Source organism: Symsagittifera roscoffensis, chromosome 4 (genome assembly GCF_963678635.1).
Source record: "Symsagittifera roscoffensis chromosome 4, txSymRosc1.1, whole genome shotgun sequence".
NCBI classification, from domain to species: Eukaryota; Metazoa; Xenacoelomorpha; order Acoela; family Convolutidae; genus Symsagittifera; species Symsagittifera roscoffensis.
Window position 1 is genome coordinate 36,158,491 of NC_087065.1, and position 20,066 is coordinate 36,178,556.

At 35.0% G+C, this 20,066-nt stretch overlaps 2 protein-coding genes across 4 annotated transcripts in view; both read left to right on the top strand.

Moving 5' to 3' along the window:
* LOC134845159 (transient receptor potential cation channel subfamily M member 8-like) overlaps window positions 1–11,924 on the top strand; it is a 77,104-nt gene extending 65,180 nt beyond the window's left edge. For all 3 annotated transcript variants that reach the window (XM_063862040.1, XM_063862041.1, XM_063862039.1), the window contains 5 exons: window positions 1,323–1,556; window positions 7,404–7,585; window positions 7,872–8,153; window positions 8,702–8,822; window positions 11,078–11,924. In XM_063862040.1, the coding sequence (XP_063718110.1) occupies window positions 1,323–1,556; window positions 7,404–7,585; window positions 7,872–8,153; window positions 8,702–8,822; window positions 11,078–11,880 (1,622 nt within the window). In that variant the 3' untranslated portion in view covers window positions 11,881–11,924. The remainder of the gene's footprint in view (window positions 1–1,322; window positions 1,557–7,403; window positions 7,586–7,871; window positions 8,154–8,701; window positions 8,823–11,077) is intronic.
* LOC134845158 (mucin-2-like) overlaps window positions 3,136–20,066 on the top strand; it is a 428,810-nt gene continuing 411,879 nt past the window's right edge. Inside the window, exon 1 of the mRNA XM_063862038.1 lies at window positions 3,136–3,145. The gene's annotated coding sequence lies outside the window, so the exon portion shown is untranslated. The remainder of the gene's footprint in view (window positions 3,146–20,066) is intronic.

Here is a 20,066-nt window from a genome sequence, read left to right on the forward strand (position 1 = left end):
TGCTCGAGGTATACTTCGACTCTGCTCGAGGTATGTTTTGACCGTGCTTACATGAGTTTAGCATAGGGTGATAAGTACGATGAAACTTTTTTCTATCAGCCTGAGTTGATAAACAAAACTAGATGGCACTTTTGCCAATTCCTTTTTGTCAAAATGGCTGGCATTTTTTCAATGGGAAATTGCTGTTTTTAGCTCAATTTCATTGCAGTAGGCAGCTTAAGCAATATAAATACCAATGACATTTGATTAGTAGAAAGTTAATAAGTATGTTATTTTTTCATTTCGTCAAACGAAGTTGAAAAGTTGTTTGTTTCATGTAACAGTATAATAAAAAAGTTTTGATTTCAGAAAATTTCCGACTGAGTATACGTCACAAGATGTTTGAGTAGCTTAATTTATACGCAGTTTCCTGATACTTTCTAAGATTTTACATTGATAGTTCTTGCCTTAAGCTTACTCTTTTTCAAATTATTAAAAGCGAAAACTGAGTTATTGCAAAATTTAAAGCTCTTCGATATTTGTCGCTTTCTCGATCGCGTAGCGTAGTGCATAGTACAATGAAAGGTTTTTACCAACCTCAGTCGCAAATAAAAGTGCTCTTTTTGGTGCCACTTTTGCCGATGAGAAACTGCTATTTTAAGACAATTTTGAAAGCAGTGAGCATCATTAGCAAAATATTCCCATTGTCATTTCATTTTTAAAAATTTAGCACATTAGATGCTTTTTTAATTCATCGAAAGAATCAAAAAATATATTTGTTTCAAGTAACAGTCCCAACTCAGTTTTCAAACTCAGCATAATTCGCGAAGTTTTTGAAATTCATAATTTATACGTAGGTTGGTTTTTTACATTCTATTTTTTTTCTACATACAAAGTTAGTGTTGTTGTTTTTAGTTTCTTATATTCTAAATTATTATATGCAAAATGTGAGCTTTTCAAAACTCTTTGCCGCTTTCTCGCCCGTGTGTGCGAGGCGCATCTTCGCCTCAGTGCCGGTGCTTGCTTCGATCGTGTTCGATATAAATTTAGACTTTGCTCGGTGTATGTTTCGACCGTGGTCGACTGTGCTCCATCTTGGTCGAGATATGTTTCGAATTTGAGCTCGATCCAAACCCTTGTCTCGACTATTCTTTCTCAGTCGAGCACTCTTCTGTGCTCGACACTGAAAGTAGAAAAATAAACTGAACACCTCAACCCGGATTTCATTCAGAGTGCAACACTTAGTGGCTTTGTTTTGAGCAATAGCTCAAGACGAAACCAAAAAAATTTTCAGTTACTGAGCGCAATTTCACAGAATTTCATTCATTTGAAGTTTTATTTAGACGAACCGATGGCCTCTGCTCTTTTGGCCAAACTCCTGCTAGACCAAATGGAGAGCTCCTCCGAGTTCGGACAGTGGAAATCCGCGTTAGATGAGCTCACTTCCCACTTTGAGCAGCAGGCATGTGACTTCCTGAATAAATTCTACGGCGAGGACGAAGAAATGGCCATGGAGAATTTGAAGGCAGAGCAGCAAAGCTGGTTCGATCTGAAGCCTCTGGACCTGGCAGAGAAAGGTAATTTTCCATTCTTTGCCATTTTCAGTTCATTCCTACTATTTTCTAATACTTCACTCCTAAAATTTTGAATACCAAATGATCAATATAGTTTGATAGTGCTTTTTTCTTTACTAAGGCCAAGACGTTGTAAGTAATGAAACTGATAAATTGAATCGTGAATGGATTGGTACTAATTTTTACCGTCTGGCTCAAATATATCAAAATTGAGTATCATAATGTTTTGCATCAAAGAGCTTCCAGTGTTTTTGACAGAAAAAAGATCTTTTGCGCGCTCTTGATTAAAGAGTAAAACCAATTGGCGGCAAAATTGCCTTAAGAAAAGCCTGAACGTCAGACAAGCAAATGTATGCATGAGTTAAGAGCTTGCTCGTTGGGATATGAGAGGTTCAAATTTCTGAGGGGTGAAACGTGCTGTTTTTTATAGTCTTTCATGCTATTAGGCAAGCTTATTAAATGCTACTGAACGACGCGATTTGCTGCCGTAATTTGTCTAAAGTATATCACCCGTTTTATTTTTCAATTTTAGTGTTTCCGCAAGCTCGCGTGGTAGCGCAAAGTTACAATATAATTCCTTTTTTGCAATGGAAGTCCCAGTTGCAATGGAAGTCCCAGAAAAAAAAACAAGAGACCATGGTTAAGTGGTTTAAGCCAATGACTCGAGTAGTCCCGTCCAATATAGTCCCACTGGGACCGGTGAGTAGTTTCAGTCCAAAATCTATGGAATTTTGATTTCTTTCAATGCTTCTGTACATTTTGTTTTTCTTGTTTTTAAGATAATTTTTGCTGTTTTCTCTTGCTTTTAATTGCGACGTACAAATTTTGCCATACTTTACTTCCTCTCAAATAAAAAAAATATTCAATTGCTTCGTGGCATTTATATGCCAGGTTGTTTTTGTGATCGTATAGGTTAAAATAATTAGGCGATGGATTACTGGTACAAAACCTAAGAAACCCCAGGTCCTCGATTTCATATATAATTATCAATGGCGATTCCTAATTTTTTAAGGGTTCAAGCTCAAACTTGAAAAAGTATTTTACGTGTGACTCTTTTTTGTAAAATTACCGTGTGGAGGATGATTTTAAAACAAAAATCAAAATTAAAATACATATATTTCAAGTTTTTTTTGAAACTTTCATCAAATTTTCTTTCAAACGAACTTATTCCGTAAGCCTTCAAAGGCAGTCTGAGTATTCAAAACTCCAACCCGATACGAGCAGTGTGGTTAGTATTTTCGTGTCCAAATTTTTACACTACTTTAATCCTCGCGTTTTCATACACGTAATTAGGTTCGCAGGAAAACAATGGAATGAAAACGGACTATGGATTTATTTGGCGTTTCCCGGTGGAGTAGTGTACGTATCTTTAAGCTGTTTGTTTTGATCATGCAAAATTTGGACTTCAATTTTGATAACGATTAACTTTCAGGGTCAAAAAACTTTGCCTTAAGAAAAACCTGAACGTCAGACAGGCAAATGTATGCATGAGTTAAGAGCTTGCTCGTTGGGAGACGAGAGGTTCAAATTTCTGAGAAGGGAAATGTGCTGTTTTTTATAGTCTTTCATGCTATTAGGCAAGCTTATTAAATTCTAATGAACGACGCATTTTGCTGCCGTAATCTGTCTAAAGTATATCACCCATTTTTATTTTCAATTTTCGTGTTTCCGCAAGCCCGCGTGGTAGCGCAATGTTACAATAATAATTCCTTTTTTGCAATGGAAGTCCCAGTTGCAATGGAAGTCCCAGAAAAAAAACAAGGGACCATGGTTAAGTGGTTTAAGCCAATGACTCGAGTAGTCCCGTGCAATATAGTCCCACTGGGACCGCTGAGTAGTTTCAGTCCAAAATCCATGGAATTTTGATTTCTTTCAATGCTTCTGTACATTTTGTTTTTCTTGTTTCTAAGATAATTTTTGCTGTTTTCTCTTGCTTATAATTGCGACGTACAAATTTTGCTATACTTTACTTCCTCTCAAATAAAAAAATATTCAATTGCTTTGTGGCATTTATATGCCAGATTGTTTTTGTGATCGTAAAGGTTAAAAAAAATTAGGCGATGGATTACTGGTACAAAACCTGAGAAACCGCAGGTCCTCGATTTCATAAATAATTATCAGTGGCGATTCCCAATTTTTTTAAAGGTTCAAGCTCAAAATTGAAAAGGTATTTTGCGTTTGACTCTTTTTTGTAAAATTACGATGGTTTGAAGTTTGCCAATTTGAGATAATTCACCCACGATAATCAAATTTCTTTTAGTTTCAGCCAGTCATATTTGCTTCTGAAAAACAAAACCAAATTCAGTGTATTTGCACAGACTATGCGTGCTATGTTTCAGATTCTGCTAATTTTGACTTCGGTTCATTGCAAAAATCTTTCAGCGAATAGGATTTTCTATTGATTCTGATCGGTTAAAATTTTTCCATCGCTCGGTCCCTTCAGCGTAAGAATAGCCCCTATTCCGCGTAATTAAATTGTTCCAAATTGTTATGAGGCAAACAATATGCACTTGATTTTGTGTTAGCAGACTCAAAACATATGACTTTGTATTTTTTGAATGTTTCTTTTTGAATATTTCATCAGCTTAGACAAAAGATTTTTTCGTTGACTGCAAAAAGGAGTCAGATCAATCAGGGTTTTGCCCCAATCTGACTTGAAGAGTATTGTTGCTTTTGCCTGCAAAGTCAATTTGATCAACCATCATTATCAATCATTTTGGTTTTTTGTAGCTTATAAACTTGAGAAACACAAGTGATTTATTTTTTCTTCTTTCATTTGGTCTGTGCCAAATTTCCAATTGTCTGCTTCTTCTTGTTTTAACCAGGTTTTCAAAATTCATAGGTTAGAGAATAGTGAAATTTATTTGTAGTTCCCACTTTTGAAGAAAATTACGAAATGTTTGTGCTCGGGGTAATTTTTTCTCCAGACAAATTTGGACGTTTTAATTAGCTTTTTTGACAAATTTTTTCAATTTGTCATTTGAAAAGCTTTGTTGCCCTGAGCTCAAATTTAAAAAGATATTTCATCTGTAACCGATTTTGGTAATGCTATAAAAGATGGCCAATTGGTGACAATGAACGAGCGATATTTTTCGTTGTATTACTCGTGATCGGAGATTGAATCAGTCCTAAAAAGTTTTCAAAATTAAATGAGGCAATCCTTTTTGGTCTACATAATAATTTGCATTTGCCGAAATATATCTTTTTTGTTTTTTCTACAATCCGTGTAGAGGATGATTTTAAAACAAAATCAAAATTAAAATGTATATATTTTTCAAGTTTTTTTTGAAACTTTCATCAAATACTCTTTCAAACGAACTTATTCCGTAAGCCTTCAAAGGCAGTTTGAGTATTCAAAATTCCAACGCGATACGAGCACTGTGGTTAGTATTTTCGTGTCCAAATTTTTACACTGTTTTAAACCTCGCGTTTTCATACACGTAATTAGGTTCGCAGGAAAACAATGAAATGAAAACGAACTATGGATTTATTTAGCGTTTCGCGGCGGAGTTGTGTGCGTATCTTTAAGCTGTTAGATTAGTGAAAATTAATTGTCGTTTCCACTTTTAAAGAAAATGACGAAATGTTTGTGCTCGGGGTAATTTTTTCTCCAGACAAGTTTGGACGTTTTAAATAGCTTTTTTGACAAATTTTTTCAAGTTGTCATTTGAAAAGCTTTGTTGCCCTGAGCTCAAATTTAAAAAGATATTTTTTCTGTAACCGATTTTGGTAATGCTATAAAAGATGGCCAATTGGTGACAATGAACGAGCGATATTTTTAGTTGTATTACTCGTGATCGGAGATTGAATCAGTCCTAAAAAGTTTTCAAAATTAAATGAGGCAATCCTTTTTGGTCTACATAATAATTTGCATTTGCCGAAATATATCTTTTTTGTTTTTTCTACAATCCGTGTAGAGGATGATTTTAAAACAAAATCAAAATTAAAATGTATATAATTTTCAAGTTTTTTTGAAACTTTCATCAAATACTCTTTCAAGCGAACTTATTCCGTAAGCCTTCAAAGGCAGTTTGAGTATTCAAAATTCCAACCCGATACGAGCAGTGTGGTTAGTATTTTCGTGTCCTAATTTTTACACTGTTTTAAACCTCGCGTTTTCATACACGTATTTAGGTTCGCAGGAAAACAATGAAATGAAAACGAACTATGGGTTTATTTAGCGTTTCGCGGCGGAGTTGTGTGCGTATCTTTAAGCTGTTAGATTAGTGAAAATTAATTGTCGTTTCCACTTTTAAAGAAAATGACGAAATGTTTGTGCTCGGGGTAATTTTTTCTCCAGACAAGTTTGGACGTTTTAAATAGCCTTTTTTGACAAAGTTTTTCAAGATGTCATTTGAAAAGCTTTGTTGCCCTGAGCTTAAATTTAAAAAGATATTTTATTTGTAACCAATTTTGGTAATGTTATAAAAAATGACCAATTGAGACATTGAACGAGCGATAATTTTCGTTGTATTACGCGTGATCGGAGATTGAATCAGTCATAAAAAGTTTTCAAAATTAAATGAGGCAATCCTTTTTGGTCTACATAATAATTTGCATTTGCCGAAATATATCTTTTTTGTTTTTTCTACAATCCGTGCGGAGGATGATTTTAAAACAAAAATCAAAATTAAAATATATATATTTCAAGTTTTTTTTGAAACTTTCATCTAATTTTCTTTCAAACGAACTTATTCCACTTGTTCGTATCTTTAAGCCTTCAAAGGCAGTCTGAGTATTCAAAATTCCAACCCGATACGAGCAGTGTGGTTAGTATTTAAACTTTCGTGTCCAGATTTTTACTCTATTTTAAACCTCGCGTTTTCATACACGTAATTAGGTTCGCAGGAAAACAATGGAATGAAAACGGACTATGGATTTATTTGGCGTTTCCCGGCGGAGTTGTGTTCGTATCTTTAAGCTGTTTGTTTTTGATCATGCAAATTTTGGACTTCAATTTTGATAACGATTAATTTTCAGGGTCAAAAAACATTATAAAAGATCGAACATCTAACAAGAAGTAACTAGGTTGTCACAAAAAAAATGTTTTTTTTTGTCGCTTATGGTGTGAAAATTAGGTATATTTTACGGATGCATTCAGACAATTGTTTAAACAACATTTTTTTTACAACTTCAAATTTTTGAAAAATTTATGACATAACTTTTTGCCTGGAAAAAATGTTTCCAAAAATTTTGGTTCATGGATAGAGGAGCGTCAGTCGCAAAAAACTATCATATTTTTAGGAGTCAATCAACATAGTTAAGACTCTTATAAAGGTCGTGAGAACTTGTTTCAAGAATAATCTTCAAATTTTTTCAGGCTCACTTTTACTTTTTTGCCGTTTGACTTTTGATTTTTAAGTTCAGTTCGTTTCCTTTGTAAATATTACGAAAAATGAGTGACTTCTAGTTTCGATAGTGGATTTCCTTTTTCTGATTTCCCACCGGAATAAAAAAGTTACCTATTGATCCAGTTTTGCCAAAGTGGGTTAAGTTGATCAAAAAACTGTCTATCATAAATTGTTCTAAAAATTCAAAAAGCTTTAAGTACGTTTCTTTTTTTCGAAAAAAAAAATGAAAGTTGAATTTTTAAAAACCAAGTAAAAAACTTTCTTTTTAAAAAAAGTTTTTTTTTCTGTTAACCTGCGTTCATTGTCTCTTTTCCAATTGTCTGTTAGCTATGTTAGTCTTATGCTATTTCAGAGCATCATAAACGTCAATGAGAAACCTTATTTTTGATAAACGATATCATTGTCCGCAATGATGTTTACGAAAATCGTCGATTTAAAAAAAATTTCTCGAGTTACTTATACAATTTGCGCATGATAAAGCTAATCCTTCTTAATTTAGGCAATTGCAACATTTTTTTCTCCCAATTCCCGGTCCACCGACTGCAGATGGAGACCTTCTTTGGCAAAATCATGACTTCGTGCTCGTGGATTCGACTGCTCTTGTGTGTCACTCTAGTCATTCCAGTCGGTGTTAATCTGCCGTGGGTAGCAGAGTATAAGGGAAACTTCTATCAGATGAAGGTACCAACGCATCGAAGTAATAATGCATAATTTATAATAGTCAATGTATCCGCAACTGTAGGAACATTGACCCTAGTCATCCGCAAAATTATTCTAGTTGTTTTATACATCCGTTTCTGGAGCCAATCTGAAAGCTTTCTATAAGAGCATAACAATATAAAAGCCGTTGTTTGGACAAATCAATCAAAACTTGGTCAGAATTTTGTCAAGTTTTATCAAACGTTTGAAAACACCGCGTTTTGTCGTTATTTCGTATCCAAAAACTTAATCACAAGTTTTATTTTAGGGGTTCCTCATGCAACAAATGGTTCGAGACAGGAGCAACAGTAAAAAACGGAGTCACAATTTAGACCCTCCTGAAAGAGTAAAGCGACAGTTGCAACGACAAATTGGTCTCATGTTCTACTCGGTGTACACTTCGCCTGTGGTCAAATACATTATAGACACTATTTACACTTTGGGAATAGTGATTGCTCAGAGTTACATGTTGACCGTGGTGTTCCAGCTTAGGGAAAAAGTCTCGTTGATTGAGTGGATTCTTCTAGGATTGAATGTGTCCAATCTGTTCAAAGGGGCGGAGGACGCTTTTCCAGTTTAATTGCTTTGAAAAGCATTAGAAAACAGAGTCGAAAAGTTTTACTGGAATAATTTTTATCGTTTTCTATCATTTGTATCGTTTTTTTTTGAAACAGTTGGCAGTGGCGGATCAGAAAATGAAATACATCAAAAAGATGCCAAAAGTCAGCTTTTGGAAACCATTCCCGCTTTTGGAAACCAATTTCTCGCGAGCGAGTCAGTTAACACATAAAAAGCCAGATTAGGCAGGCTGATACATAATTTTCAAGTATTTTCTTATGAATCATTTTGAAAAAGTTTTATATATCTCGAGAAAAACCGGTTAAATATATCAGCATTAAGCAAGCCAATTTTAGCATCAAAAGGAATGAAATGTTTTTTTTTCTGAAAAACATTGTAACGAGAGTTTAATAGATTGCTATAAAAAAGGTATTACAAAATTTGTTGATGTTATGCAGAGTCAACTGTGGTCCGAAAAAACGATATGAGATACTTATGTTTTTTCATACTGGACTAAACTGGAAAAAAAGTCTTCTGTTTAAAGACATAGTGTCCTGTCTCTACTATGACAAGACTAGAAGGACAGCGAGAGTACAACAGTTTTATATGTCCAACAAGTGGCTCATCGTATCAACAATCACTAGTGTCACTTTCATATTCGGTAAGCCCTAATTGTCTGATTTATGAGGGTTTTTGAGCGAGAGATTGGTGGTTTTGGCCGGCCATTATCCTTTAGTTTTTGTCACAATCTGCAAAAGTTACAATGCTAATGAAAAATGGCATGTAGGTCTTAAAACTATGAACAGCGGTGCGCGGTGGGACTCTAGAACTGATCTTTACATGATCATTTTCTTCTTATAAAATTAATACTTTTTGTCTAACAATTTATGGTGATGTTTGCCTGTTTCATTTGGCCTGTTTCATTCGGCCCTTTCGGTCACCGACCCTAAAATTTTTCTAAATATATACTAATTTTGAGCGCACGCCAAAAAAACGCGATTTTTTTGTCAACATTTTTCAAAAAGTGCCCAAAAACGGCTTTTTTGACTGTTTTTTCAAAAATTTGCCTGCCGCCCCGGAAAATTTAGCCAAAATAGGGGCAAAACAGTGCTTTGGGAGAGCTCGAAAAATCAATTTGGTCGACCTAAAAAAAAAGATCGTCAAAAATTTGGAAAATTTTTTGAAAATCCGCCCCTCCTCGAGAAAATCCTAGAACCACCCCTGTATATATATATAGAGGTATATAGATTTTTAGAAATCTAGATATAAAGATAACAGATATATAGATACATAAAGATAGATATATTTTTATAGATATAAAGTTATATTATATATAGATGTATCGATATATAGAGATATAGATATAGATATTGATATAGATAGAAATATAAAAATAGATAACAACTTATATGTCCTAAGGCACTTAAAAAACCCTGGTTTTGAAAAAACAGGTCAAACAGCCGTTTTTTGGATCGTCTTGGAAAATGTTGACAAAAAATTGCGTTTTTATGACCCGCGCTCCCCTAAAAACTAGTATGTATTGGCGCCTAAAAAAAATTTTTCGGGTCATTCGGCCAAATTTGGATTTCTTAAAAAGTACCAAAAGGGAGACCCTTTGTGTCGGCAGAAGGTCGAATTCCTGAGAAGAGGCGTTCGCCCCCGGCCCCTTAAATCCGCTGTGTTTGTGTATGTTCACTTTTTAATCAATATTCGCGGTGCAAGTAATCAGTTCAGGTGTCAATTTTTATGTCTACTGGCTAATTTGGATGAGATCTGCCAAAAGGCTCGAAAAAACAAATACAAAAAAGGAAAAACGATTCTTAACAAATAGCACAGAGGGTTTCGACCACATATTCAGCATAAAAAAAAAACTTTTTTTTGTTTTTTTTTTCTTCAAGTTAGTGTCCTTTTTGAACATCGTGTGATGGTACAATTTTACAAACGCAAAGAATTTAGTGAAATAGGCATAATTAAATTCAATGGTCTTGGAAAAAAAATGAAAAACGAAAAAGTTTTCAAAAAAAATAAAAAACTTTCTCTTTCAATTTTTTGCAACAAAAGTTTTGAACATTTTCAAAATATTTTTTTTTGCGAGAGAAGAGCTAAGTGAAGCTTCCAAAACTAGTTTTCTTTCTAGTAAGTTCAAATTTTTTAGCATAAATTTCTATTTTTAAAAGATAACAAACGTTACTCGATGGCTTTGCTCGCACGAAAATAGACGAAAAATCAAAAAGTTCAAACCGGTTTTTCTCCAAATTGGAGAAGTTTTTTTTGAAACTTTTAGGTGGTTCAAATCACGACTAGAAGGGCTTTTAAATGATATATCACTCGACCCTGTCGGATGATTATTTGTGATACCTGCAGGTGCGGGTCTAGGAATTTCTCGAGGGGGGGGGATTTTCAAAAAAGTTATGAAAATTTTGTCGACTTTTTTTTAGGTCAACCAAATTGATTTTCTGAGTTCTTCAAACCACTATAAAGACCCTAATTTGACAAAATTTTCTGCACCGCAGACAAATTTTTGAAAAAAAGGCGTTTTTTGGAAAACTTCGACCAAAAAATCGCGTGTCGGCGCGGGCTCCCCCTTCAAATTTAGTATAGATTGGCGCCAAAGGCGCCTTTAGAAAAACTTTAAGGTCAGTCAGCCAAAAATGGAAATCTCAAAATAGTACAAAGGGGTCCCTTTGGGTCGACAGGGGGTCCAATCCCTGAGGGGGGGCGTCCCCCCCAATCCGCTACTGGATACCTGATTTCGCGTGGAAAACAAAAAGAACGAAAAGAAAAAAATAAATAAATCACCCGAATTTAAAGTTCATCCCCATTTATAATGCTTGGCTTTATAACCAACGTTTAGAACCCTCGGATAGACAAGCACGTTGCTACGGGAACTATTCATCTCAATTGTTTCCTTTTCAGCTACAACTCTTCATGCACTAACGTATGACAACGTGGATGCTTCCGAGTGGTGCCAGGTGTTTTATATGCTCAGTAACTTCCTCAACTACGGAATCCTTCTCAGGTCATGTCTTGTATGGGACTATGTCGGGCCATACATAGTCATGATGGCCCAAATGACTCGAGACCTTCTTGTATTTCTTGTTGTTGTTCTCATTTTCACAATCGGATACGGAATATGTCTACAAAGTATTCTCTACAGCAACATTGACGGTAAAATTACCTGGGGAGTTATTTTTGGGATATTGCTGAAGCCAATTCTTCACGTTTTTGGCGAGAACTTCCTGGACAATTTGTCCGAAAGTGGCGAATGTGACGCTGATTCAAATTACCTCTTCAAAAATTGCCAGCTTTCCTTTCTTCGACCAGTGGTCGGCTTAATTCTCTTTCTTTGCTATGCAACATTAGTGAACCTTATGTTGGTCAATCTGTTGATAGCCGTTTTCAGTAACACTTACACAGAAATGAATGCAAACATTACCCTGCATTGGAACCTCATTTTCTACCGAGTCGCTGTTAAGTATTATTCAAGAAGAAATAATTACCCTGGTCCGATATTTTTCCTGATATTTGTCGTTGATTTGTTTCGCTTGCTTAAAAAGCAAGGTCGAAGCTGTGTAAATCGGGTCTGTCATACAATGAATGGTGCTGACGGTGCTGAACAATTGGAGAAGAAGCAGAAAGAGTTCAAGGCGAAGAAAATGGAAATTCTCGTTTTCCAGAAATCGTTTAATGCAAACTTAGGTAAATCAAAGATATATTAATAGTGCTAATTTGAAATATGCTTTAACTTTCTTTAATCCAATAAATTGTCTTTTGTTAATTATTTCTGATTAATTTTAATTTGATTTTTTAAATCACTTCCCGGGTTGACAAAAAAAATTTCCTCCAGTTTGCGACATAGCTAAAAATTCGCAACACAACTAAAAATGGATCGCGCACTGAAAAATTATTCAGTGCGCGACTCAGTCCGCACTGAAAACTTAAAACATTGGTCGCAACACAGGTTGATCATAACATGAGTCGCGTTAAAATGTAACAAGAGTCGAGCAAAGTCGCAACAAGAGTCGAGCAAAGTCGCAACAAGAGTCGAGCAAAGTCGCAGCAAGAGTCGAGCAAAGTCGCAACAAGAGTCGAGCAAAGTCGCATCAGGAGTCGAGCAAAGTCGCAACATGAGCCACACTTTAAAAAAAAAATTCGAGCAAAGCTATGAATTAAAGTGTTGTCGATTTTTTGCTGGCAAAAACGCAATACAGAGGCATGTATTTTAAATTTGCACTCGCACTGGCAAAACTAAGATGGCAATAGATTATACCCGATTTTGTACAGACTTCCTTCCTGGAAAAAAAATCGATTGCATGTAGCCCAATTATACATAACAAAAGATAAAACCAGGAAGTTTTAGTCTGGAAAAAATGGAGTTCTTGCGTATAAAATCAGTAAATAATCTGTAAACAATCTGTCATAAACACACAGGCGAAGCGGAGCTTCGCACCACTTGCCATGCAACACAAACATAGAAAAAACATTAAACGAAAAAAAAATTTCTACGTTGAAAAAACTAAATGAACCAAAATTTTCGTATTTTTAGATTAAAAAGTACTTTATGCCGCTTCTACAGGAACCATTACCGCAACCGGTTCTCTCAGTTAAACTTTTTATCTGAAATTTGATTGTGTAATTTTCAAGAAAAATCAAAGTGTTTCTAAAAAACGGTCAAAAGTTTTATGAACTGTTAAAAAGATTTCCAAATTCCATGACATTTTGCTGCAAAAGATGTTATGGTGGCTTAAGCAGAAAAGATTCCTAAAACGGAGTTTCTGAATTGAACACAACCTGAGAATTGGCACGGTATTTTTCGCGTAAAGTCAAAAAAGCTTGCAAAAAACGGTCAAAGTTTCGAAAATTCGTGTTTGAAGGTCATAACTTTTTTCCTAACAAATTGGACATAACCAAGTGTAAAGGTAGGTTTTCAACAACCTGTTCTTTCGATTCAACTCTCAATATTAGATTTTGCAGGATAGTGAGCGAGAAAAGTCCAAAAAACCGTCAGCTAATCAAAAATATGAAGTTTCCGAGAATCATAATTGCTTTGTGAGAAATTATAGGGCGTAGTCTCTTGTTCAGAAGGAATTCACTCAACCTGTAATGTCAATTGAACCGAAAATCTCAGATTTGGAAGGGTAGTTCTCGAGAAATGTCAAAACCTTCTTATAAAAAAACTTACTTTTCCGAGGGCCATAACTTTTGGTGTCGGAAAAGTTTGGAAATAGTCTTAAAAGCAAATGAGCTTACCAGAACTCAGCCTTTGAATTGAATCAAAAACCTCAAGTATGGCAGGATAGTTTTTGAGAATATTCAAAAAGTTTAAAAAAGGGTCAAAAATCAATGTTTGACTATTCCGAGGGCGACAACTTTATGAGTAAAAAAATTTCCGCGTAGCCGCTCTTGAAGGTAGTTTTTTGAAACTGTTTTATGCATTGAAACCAAAAACTCTGATTTGAGAGAGGTATGTTCCAAAAAAAAACGAAAAAAAAAAACCAATTGTTTGGGTCTAGTAAACAGAGGGGTCAAGTAAAAAGAGACTCTAGGAAGTTTGTAGGCGCACAGGGAAGTAGGCGGTCTTTCAATCGATAACCCTTTCTGAAAATCAGTAAGAATTTTAGAGAATAAATAAAACTTTCCCATTGAATTTGGAAATAATTCTCGTTCATATTAAAACAGAAATTCTAATAAACTGATTGGTAAACATACAACCAACATGAAAAGTGAGGAAGGGAGTGTTCAAGATTTTTTCCCTTGAAACGTCTCAAACTGATGTCATTCAGCCAATAAAAATAAGCCGAAAAAATTTAGGCCAAAGATTTTTTTAAGCGAAACAAGAACGAAATAAATGCGAAGTCGAGGTAAGTAACTTTACAAATTGTAGAAAAAAATTAAACGTTAAAAATCTGCGGGCAGCAAAAAAAAACGGTTTCAAACGTGATCACTAAGTCAAAAAAAAATGAGCAGACAAATAATTGGCCGACAATTTTATTTGAAACAGAACATTTCCCGTTTGAAACAAAAACAATTCCTGGTCAGATTCGAACCCAGGAACGTTGCAGTCCCAGGTATATTCCTTACCGCCAAGCTAAGTTGGACGCAACCGCAGAGAAGTTTGAAATCATGGTGAACCAAGACACAAGTGATTCAAATGATTCTGTTTAACAAGTTGTTAACCCAAAAACAAATCTATATTCCTGTTTGATAACGCTTACTAATCGCTAGCGTAATTAATTGCAATCAATTAAACTGCATTTTCTAAAAATCCAAAAAAAATCAACTAAATTGTCTGAAAATTAGTATATTTTGTCTAAGAATCTGTTTGTTTACTTCTAGTAACATGTGTTTTGAGTTTAAAAACACATGTTGAATTCTGAAGTAATAATACATATCATCAACCTCATCAACAAATCAAAATTTGAGAACAAAAATGTGTTACAAAAGCTCTGAAACTTTGAATTTGATACTGTTGTTATTCTAAGACTATGGTATTGATTGCCTAGCTGTTTTTCAACAAACGGGAATGTCAGAATGTTTATCCATAAACTATCAAATCCCAGAATTTTTGGTTTCTTAGTTTTAATTCTTCTTAACTGAAGTATTTAGATCCAAACTCGGTAACTTTTGATTCTAAATAAACGCATAGTCAAAACAAAATTTCATATCTAATAAATAAAATTCATTACGAGAGCTTACGTCATAGAGTAAATACTAGCTTGGAAGCAATATGAAAATGTCATTTTGTTACAATTGGCAAAAAATTCAGATATATGTTTTTTTCACCTAGGATAACTTAGCTTGAGTTTGAAAAAGCCGAAATATCTAAAGCTCATTAGGAAAAAAAAAATAGGTCGCCCTTAATTGCGATAAAAATCAAATCAAACCTGAAAAAAAACTAATTTCTTGACAGCTTTCGGTCAAAATAACTAGGTTAGAAACAAAAAAGAAACATAAACTTTCATGAAAAATGAAAAAGCGGAAAATGTTTGTTTGATTACGGGTTAACTTTGTGACAACAAGCGGGATAAAGTTTTTTGCCTTTTGGAAATTTCATATTTCTATTATCTCTTTAGAATGTTAGCCATGCAAAATCACAGTTTGGGAGTTTTCATGACTAGCACTTTTGGCGCACAACGATGATTTTATTTTAGATCTTTTTTAAATTGTGGTATTGTCGTAACGGCAGAAAAAATTTGAAAAAAAGACCGATCGTAGACTAAAGCAAAGACATCATTGTCCCGACTGCACTGCTAATTCAATTTAGAAAAAAGTGTTTGAAAATTGACAGTGAATTGAAAAGAAATGTAAAATTATTTTTTCCCATTTTTCTTCAACTTATCCGACCACACGGTAATGTAAGCTCCAAAGGGAAGTTTTACCAAAATCCTAATAAAAATCGAAACAGTTTACCTCTCTTCACTTTGGAACGCCTCAATCTGCCGCGTACACGTGTTATAAGAACGCTATATATTGCGCGTTAATCGCCCCAAAGTAGCAATTTTCAAACCCCTAAAACATTTTTTTAAATGGTCTTGGGTGCAATGATTTTTTTTTCCTATGAGCTCTTGGCAACAACATCTTTCAGATGTTATAAATCATTTTTGTCAAAAAAGTTACGTTTAAAAATTGCTAAAATTGACTAAATAAAACAAATCATCTCAATTTTAAGTATTTTGCTTTTTTTGAAAATTTTGTATTTTTCTGAGCAAATGTGTTTTCCAAAACTTCCCCTACTGTTAGGAGTCACAAAAAATTTCCATGGTGAAAGAAAAAAAATGATTGCACAACCACCATACACGCAATTTGAAGTGCAATGTAGTTTGGTTTTCATTTAAATGCGTGTGAATTGGATCAAAAATTATGCCTCACTTTAATTCGTCGGTTTGCAAAGTCGAAATTTGCTTTGTGAAAAACCCATATCGACCAAAAATATTTTTTTTACACTTTTTCAATTTTCGGAACAAAAAAATGAATTTATCAACCCTAACAAATCCTTGAATGTAACGAACGCTATACTTAAACGAGTTCTGAGCAAAAATCGAAATCATGCTCGAAAGAAAACTGCATACTTAAAGCGCTTTTGTTAAGGAGGGTTATGAAACTGTGCTAAATTATATGCCATAATGCAACAGGTCACAACTAGTGTTGTAACCGGATTGAGTTTTACCGGATTCCGGATACCGGATAATTATTGCCATGATTCACCGGATATTGAACCGGATTCCGGTTAGTAGAATGTTCTTTAATTACGCGCAATTCACACTTTGTTTGTTCAGCCAAAGTGCCTCTTTTCACATACATCAAAGCTGGGAACTTAGTTCACTGTGCTAACAAAGCAAGTGGTTGATTTCAGACGAAGTTGTTGTCGAGCACGAGCTAGTGAAATCATGGACAAGAGGCGGGCTCTCATATGGAACTATTTCAACATACAGTCGAACCAAAGCACGCATGCTAAATGCAATGTCTCTTCTTGCCAACAAGCGATCAAAAGAGGACAAAACCCGTCCAGCTACTCTACTACTCCTCTCGTGAATCACCTGCGCTCCAAACATCGCAACTTATTCGAACAGTACGAAGCTGCACTGAGTCAGCCTGGAACCTCGATTGTGCAGAATTTACCGGCAAATCAACCATCTATTCTCTCAGCATTCGAAGACGTGAGAGTTTGGCCGCATGACAATTCGAAAGCCCGAAAAATAACGAGAAAAGTGGCTGAGATGATTGCTCTTGATGTTCAACCGATTTCAATCGTCGAAGATTCTGGTTTCAAAGAATTATTAACTACAATAGAGCCACGGTACTGTCTTCCATCCAGACCCTACATTCGAAACGAAATTGACCTGCTTTTCACAGAGGTGAAAACGAAAATGAAAGAACTCATAGCTGGTGAGTTCATATCTGGGAAATTCCGGTCGGGAAAATATTTTTCTGCGTGTCTGACAACGCCAGCAACATGAAAAATGCAATAACAACCTTCGGTGTCAAATGGGCGGGGTGTTCACCATGGAGTCCAAACGTTCAAAGCTAGTCTGATACAAGCTCTGGACAAACGTTTCAATTATTACACTTTGGATCCTTACATTTGCTTGGCTACTTTCCTAGACCCGCGTTTCAAAGACAAGTACATCTCCCCTGTCGTTTTGGATCAAATCAAAGACATTCTGGGTGAAACACCTGACATTGAGGTCATCACGCCAGAAGCAAACAGTGCACCTCGTGAACAGAGTTCTTGCAACTTCTGGTTGGCAGAAGAAGATGTTACACCTGCTACCCCATCTACAGTCTCCCATCTCGATAGCGAAATTTCTGAATACTCTTCGTTGCCGAGATCGAACATGGCTCTTAAAGATCCAGTTTGTTACTGGAAATCAGAGACGCGGTTTCCTGCACTAAAAAATTGGGCGAAACAAGTCTTAAGCGCACCTGCTTCCTCAGTCAGAAGTGAACGAGTTTTCAGTACATCTGGCAATGTTCTCTCTGAGAAACGAAACCGGCTCAACAGCAACTTCTCTGAAATACTGGTGCTTTTACATGATAATCTTCCACTTTTGAAGTGATTTGGTTTTGTTTTTGTTAAAATGATTTGTAATCATTTCTGTTGTTGTTTTGTCTTTTAAGAATTCAAACATTTTTTGGGCATTTTTTTCTGCGTTAAAAATCAATATCCGGAATCCGGTTAGTTTTTCTCTCCTTTTTTCCGGATACCGGATTCCGGATAATTTCTCGAAAAACCGGATAATCGAACCGGATTCCGGATACCGGTACAACACTAGTCACAACAAGTCTGCTCGCATCAATGCGAAGCCTTGAATGTTCCAACTGTCTTATACATCTTTGAAACTGATTTTGACAAGATATATTGAACAAATAGATACTATTTTCTTAATGAAAAAATTTAGAAATTTTTTCTCGGAACTTTTTTGAAAACTTGTCCCACACGCTATTCTATGTACAAAAAGATGTTTTTAGCGTCTGCTAACGCCTAATAAATATCCTGCCACGTTTCAGTTTGGAAGGATTGGAGTGTGACTTCCGGGACATAAATGTCTCGCAAACAATTGTCCAAACAATTAAGTTCATAGCACGTAATATCCCAAATTAGCCGAAATGGATTAAATTTCACTGGTAAAATATCTTTTTAAGTTTGAAATCAGGATAGGACATCACTGACTTTCAGAAGATGCGTATTTAAAAAATTTTGTTGAAAAACTGTTGCTTAAAAAATCGATATTGGTCTGGAGAAAAAAACACACGAACGTAAATAATCCGTCATTTTCTTCGAAAGTTGGAACAATAAAGTTAATTTCCTCCAAATAGGTTTAAATGAGATAGAACAGTGCCTTATGTTCAACAGACCATGCATTAGCAAATGGGAAACTTGTTATGAGATGTTTCACTGATATAAACACGCCGATTTAATAGTAAAATATAACTTTTTCTGATAATTGAAGTGTAGTTTTACAGAAAACTTGCAGTTGTTGTTCGAACTATAAGGCCAGCGTTGTACAAAACTCAGGGTTAAAATTTTTTTTTCTCAGCTCGATTTCGAGTGTTTTAAAGGCAACTCGTAAGTGATTGCAATTGATTTCAAAAGAAGTTTTAATTTACCTCACAATCACACAAGCAATTGCTTGTGTAAAGCTACGAATACCATTTTCAGCCTAGTTCGGAACTTTTTGTATCCAATTTTTGTTCCGACTTCAATAACGAGAGTAACGGAATATTTGTGCTCGTGGTGGTTTTTTCAGAGGCGCCATGTTCCAAGGCGTTTTTGCAATGAGATTTCATTTGGTTGTAAATGTAGTGAATGTTACAGTGAATGGAATCTACATTGCAAACAATTTTTTGTTATTATTAGACAAACTTCGACTTTTGAATCAAGTTGACATCCTCCCCCCAGATAGATCAAGTTAAGATCCTCCACCCCAGCATTTAGTTTGCATTTAATTTGCTAAGCGCTGTATAAAAAATGCTCGCTTCTGATTGGTTGAAAAATCTCAACTAGAACCGAAATAACAACCTTTCCACCCCTACCCCCAAATGGCCTTACGGGGGGAGGATGTTAACTTGGTCCCGACTTTTTAACTAGCCTTTTTTGACGGGATTTTTAATATCATTCAAAAAGTATTGTTGTCTTGAGCTTAAATTGAAAAAGATATTTCACTTGTGATCATTTTTTGTAAAGTTATGGGGGATGAAGATAGCCATTTTGACCAATTTGTGACAATCAACGCGCGATATATTTTGCGCCATTAACGCGTAAGCGGAGATTTAATCCGTCTTAGAAACCGTTCCAAATTGATTGAAGCTTATTTGCCATAAGTGATTTGTTGCTAGGAGCAAAATCTATCACTTTGTACTTTATATGGCGTGCGGGGGGATAAATTTCACAAAAAATTTAGAATAAAAAAAATCGTTTTTGTTCCGATTTTCAAAGAAGACGGAATATATATGCTCCGTGTTTTTTTTTTCATTCAGTCAGTTTTCGCCGATCGAAATAAGAGTTTTCGACAAAAAATATTGACTTCCTGAGTTAAAATATAAAAAGATATTTTACCTTCGATTTTTTTGTAAAGTTCTGGGGATTTGAAAATTGCTAAAAGTTCTGGATTAAATTATTTGCGCTTTGAAGAATTTATCCATGTTGCTGAGTGCATAACGCAAACTATTTATGCGTGAATTATCCCGCATAACAAAATCGTTCAAAATTGAATTGAGGCCAGCTAATTGGATCGGTCGTATTAATTTCGTACGACTCAACGTTTCAAATTTTGATATTGTCCAAATTTTACAAGTTTTCAAAGTCTTATTTTCTCAAAAACTATTCGATATGAATGAAGGACTCTTCCCTGATACACTAGCAGTCTTGTTATTTTTACATTTAATTTTTCCACGTTATTACTGC